Source organism: Nicotiana attenuata, unplaced genomic scaffold, assembly GCF_001879085.1.
Source record: "Nicotiana attenuata strain UT unplaced genomic scaffold, NIATTr2, whole genome shotgun sequence".
Taxonomy (NCBI): domain Eukaryota; kingdom Viridiplantae; phylum Streptophyta; class Magnoliopsida; order Solanales; family Solanaceae; genus Nicotiana; species Nicotiana attenuata.
In genome coordinates, this window is record NW_017672240.1 from 47,400 (window position 1) to 51,047 (window position 3,648).

The following is a 3,648-nucleotide window of genomic DNA, read 5'->3' on the forward strand; positions in this document are numbered from 1 at the left end:
CTTTGGAAACTGAATAAGTTTCTTTGAGACTTACTACAACACAATACCTTATTGGTAATTAATTGTGTTTCTCCAAAATAGTATAATTGGCTCTTGCAGAGTTCTCAATTAATTTTGTAGTACCACATATTCATCAACACCCATATGGTGAATATCTCTTTTAATGAGAAAGTTATACCATTATGGTTATGGTCAAAATTATATGCAAGATCTTTTTCTTGCATTACCGTTGACTTTTAATAATCACAATGCCAAAATATTTTGGCGTACAATAGGTACGTGACCAATGACCATGCATGCCATAATAATGATATTATTTTCTTATATCATCTCAAACCTCTTTCTAGAGGTGAGTGTGGTATATATCACTAGCATGCTCATATTCTTCCAAAAATGAATATGTATTCTTAAATCAGATGTTATCACATTCACATCATGAATAGACCATAATCATCTATATGTGCTTTATAAAATCTCATGCCAAATCGATGACAAGTATTTTTACAAGTGGGGATTATTTTGAGAATCCTTATTATTCTCATTATTACAATGATGACGATTATAATTTCGTCTATTGCCACGTCCACATCCATTGATACATTCATAGTGATAATTTTATCTTCTTTCAGGCTTATCACATACTGCTATCACATTCTCTTAAGGGAATGAGAATGGAGCAAATTCAATGGGACGAGTTTCCACTTTTTGTGCCCATAATCATACATGAATTTGATCATGGCAAGACATAGAAACTTTTACCACTTCAGGTGGTTATAATTTCTTACAAACTCCATTAGAGTTATAATCAAACTTTGTTGTCTTTGCTTGTATTTAAAATCAAAGTATAGAATAAAAGAGAAAAATACGGTAAAATACTTACCTTAAATCCAGAATTTAATCATGAAGGAAGTTCATGGAATAATTGACAATCATTATGCTCAATCCCAAAGCTTCTACTCAATTGGTTAGAGTGTCGTGCTGATAACCTGTTATGAACAATAAAAAGAAGAGGAAGAATATTGCAGAGAAAAGTAGAGAGAGAGTTCTTATTGAATTTTGGGATGAATTACAATAGAATAGAGCCGTCTATTTATAGGGAGATGGTGGCTTAGCCACCGAGCAATGAACCCTAAAATCTCTCTAAATATAGACATTTACTATAAATATAATTGTATTTATAACAGGGAAGAAGTAGTAAGGTAAAAAACAAAGAAAAAATTACTAGCAAGGATCTCCTCTTGGGTTAGCGAAGTTGTTAAGTCGGGTAAAAAGAACCCGCTATTTTAATGTAAAGAAAGAGTTAGGGTTTCTTTTCCCAAAAAATTTTAAGTCGAGCAGCTCAGCCATGGCGGAAACTGAACCTCAAGCCTCCGAAACCGTATCACAGACCGGGAAAGAAGAAACCTCTGCACAGAAAATGGACGTGGAAGCTCAAGCCGCCGATGATGCGGCTGAGAACGGCGGCTCGAAGCGTCTAAGGGAGGAGGGAGACGAGCTAGAGGTGAATGGAGAGAATGGAGACGCCACGAAGAAGCCGAAAGTCGACAACTCCGGCGAAGAAGAAAAGAAAGATGGGTCGGATCCTGTTAGCGTGGGTCCGAAGAGCTTTGGGTCGTCTGTGGAGATGTTTGATTACTTTTACAAACTCCTCCATTCCTGGACTCCCAATCTCAATCTCAACAAGGTAAAAATATCACACTGTTTGTATTAACCTTGTTTGCAAGATGTCACATATTCAGCATATTTCACAAAATGAGCAGGTGACTAGTGTTTTTATTATTGTGTAAAGCAAGATTTGGTTTTTACCCTGTCCTGCGGTTCTCTGGTTTAAGTGGTTATGTATGGGCAATGGACTGTGAAAATTTGGGACTTTTCGGGTTGGCTATTTAGGATCTTTTACTTGGGAACATCCTGATTTTCCATTTCATTAGAACATCAAACTGCATTATATCATACTCACATCGACGTCAAAATGACTAATACGGATTGCTTAGTTATTATATTTTGTTTTCTAATAAATTGACTGTACATCCATTTTGGATATGTGTGTGTTTTGACAACAAACATCTTTTTCTTTTGTTACTTGGATAATCTTGTAGCTGCCTCTGGTTATAGTCGTAATCTTTCTATGGCCTAAATTAGAGGTGTTAGTCAATTCGGACTTTATTGGTTGCAATCGGAAATGATTATCTATTTGATTTGATTTTGCTCTGAATTACCACTCCATCCTCAATTCATGTTGCTCAGAGATTGCCTTTAGGCTCCATTTGGAATTCACTTGCTTTCTTGCCTGTTGGACTATACTTGGCCTTTTGTTGGGGTCAAATTAATATCTTTGTCAGATTGGTGCTTTCAACTCGATCTAATTATTGAGAGCAAAAAATGGCCAAATACTTGCTCAGAAATGTATATCATTTGTATTAGTCATAACGTTAGAGGGGAGTTAATAGTTATTCCTGCACAAGAAAGTCCATTTCATAAGGATGTTCTGTTGGAACTATGATTCAGCTTTCATGGATTCTCATTTTGGAGCTAAATCTTGGCATCGGATATATTGGAATGTTACATTTATTACTTACATATGAGTGCTCGATATGATGATCATGATCACTTATGTTTTGTTGGTTTGGTGTTGCAGTATGAGCAGATAGTCCTACTTGACTTACTTAAGAAGGGCCATTCAGAACCAGAGAAGAAGATTGGTACAGGAGTTCGCGCTTTCCAAATCCGATTTCATCCACAGTTCAAAAGTCGCTGCTTCTTTGTTATTAGGGAGGATGATTCTGTGGATGATTTTAGCTTTAGGAAGTGTGTAGATCAGATACAACCCCTTCCAGTGAACATGCAAGTAAAACATTATGCTAACGGTGGAAAAGGTGGTGGTGGTGGAGGAAGAGGAGGTGGATATGGGCGTGGCCGTGGAAGAGGAGGGAGGTCAAGATACTAAACAAGCTGACAATAGAGTGCCAAATTCTTCTGATCAGTCTTGTTAAGTGCTGTTTAAAATCCAAATTTTGGTTTGTTACATCTATATTCCCGCAGTTTTGCCGTAATGTTTTTTGCTTGGTAAAGTCTCATGCCTGTAAGAACTACATGAAATAACATTTTATTGGCAGTATCACCTATTATCTTACCAAAAGTTGGTTAAATTTTGTTAAATATGAGAAGCCTTCTGATTGTTGTCTGATATTTTGACCCATGAACCCTTATATTCAGTGATATTGTAATAACTGCATGTAATCACTATCATACGTATGTTTAGTAAAAAAAAAAAAGCTAAATGTATTCATAGCGTAAAACTTTTTACAGTGCAATATAAGTAAAATTTAATTTAAACAGGGATTTATTGAAAAAAGAAGGCAAAATGGCCTCATGGTCACGTAAACTTGCAATGGTTTGTCAACCCGGTAAACTAACTTAGAATTTTTCCATTTGAACACCTCAACTCAAAAATGGATATCAATAAACAACTCTGACCGTTGACTATGCTTATGTGGCATTGATATAGTCAATGTGGCAAAGGTGTGTGCAAATAATTATTAATTAAAAAAATTTAATTAAAAAATACTGAAATAGAAATAATTATTAATAAAGTAACTAAAAGAATAAAAAGAAAAGCAAATATAAAAAATCAAATTCGTCCCATCT

The 3,648-nt window shown here is 35.3% G+C and overlaps 1 protein-coding gene across 1 annotated transcript; it reads left to right on the forward strand.

The window, feature by feature from the left end:
- The first annotated feature begins 1,249 nt into the window (after positions 1-1,249).
- LOC109212435 (protein DCL, chloroplastic-like) lies at positions 1,250-3,187 on the forward strand. The gene is made up of 2 exons (XM_019376088.1): positions 1,250-1,684; positions 2,639-3,187. The coding sequence occupies exons 1-2, from the start codon at positions 1,346-1,348 to the stop codon at positions 2,945-2,947; spliced, it is 648 nt and encodes a 215-aa protein (XP_019231633.1). The 5' UTR covers positions 1,250-1,345; the 3' UTR covers positions 2,948-3,187.
- The last annotated feature ends 461 nt before the right edge of the window (positions 3,188-3,648 follow it).

Coding starts and splice junctions, on each gene's coding strand:
- LOC109212435 (XM_019376088.1), top strand. CDS start 1,346: ATGGCGGAAACTGAACCTCAAGCCTCCGAAACCGTATCACAGACCGGG. Junction 1,685..2,638: donor CCAATCTCAATCTCAACAAG/GTAAAAATATCA, acceptor TTGGTGTTGCAG/TATGAGCAGATAGTCCTACT.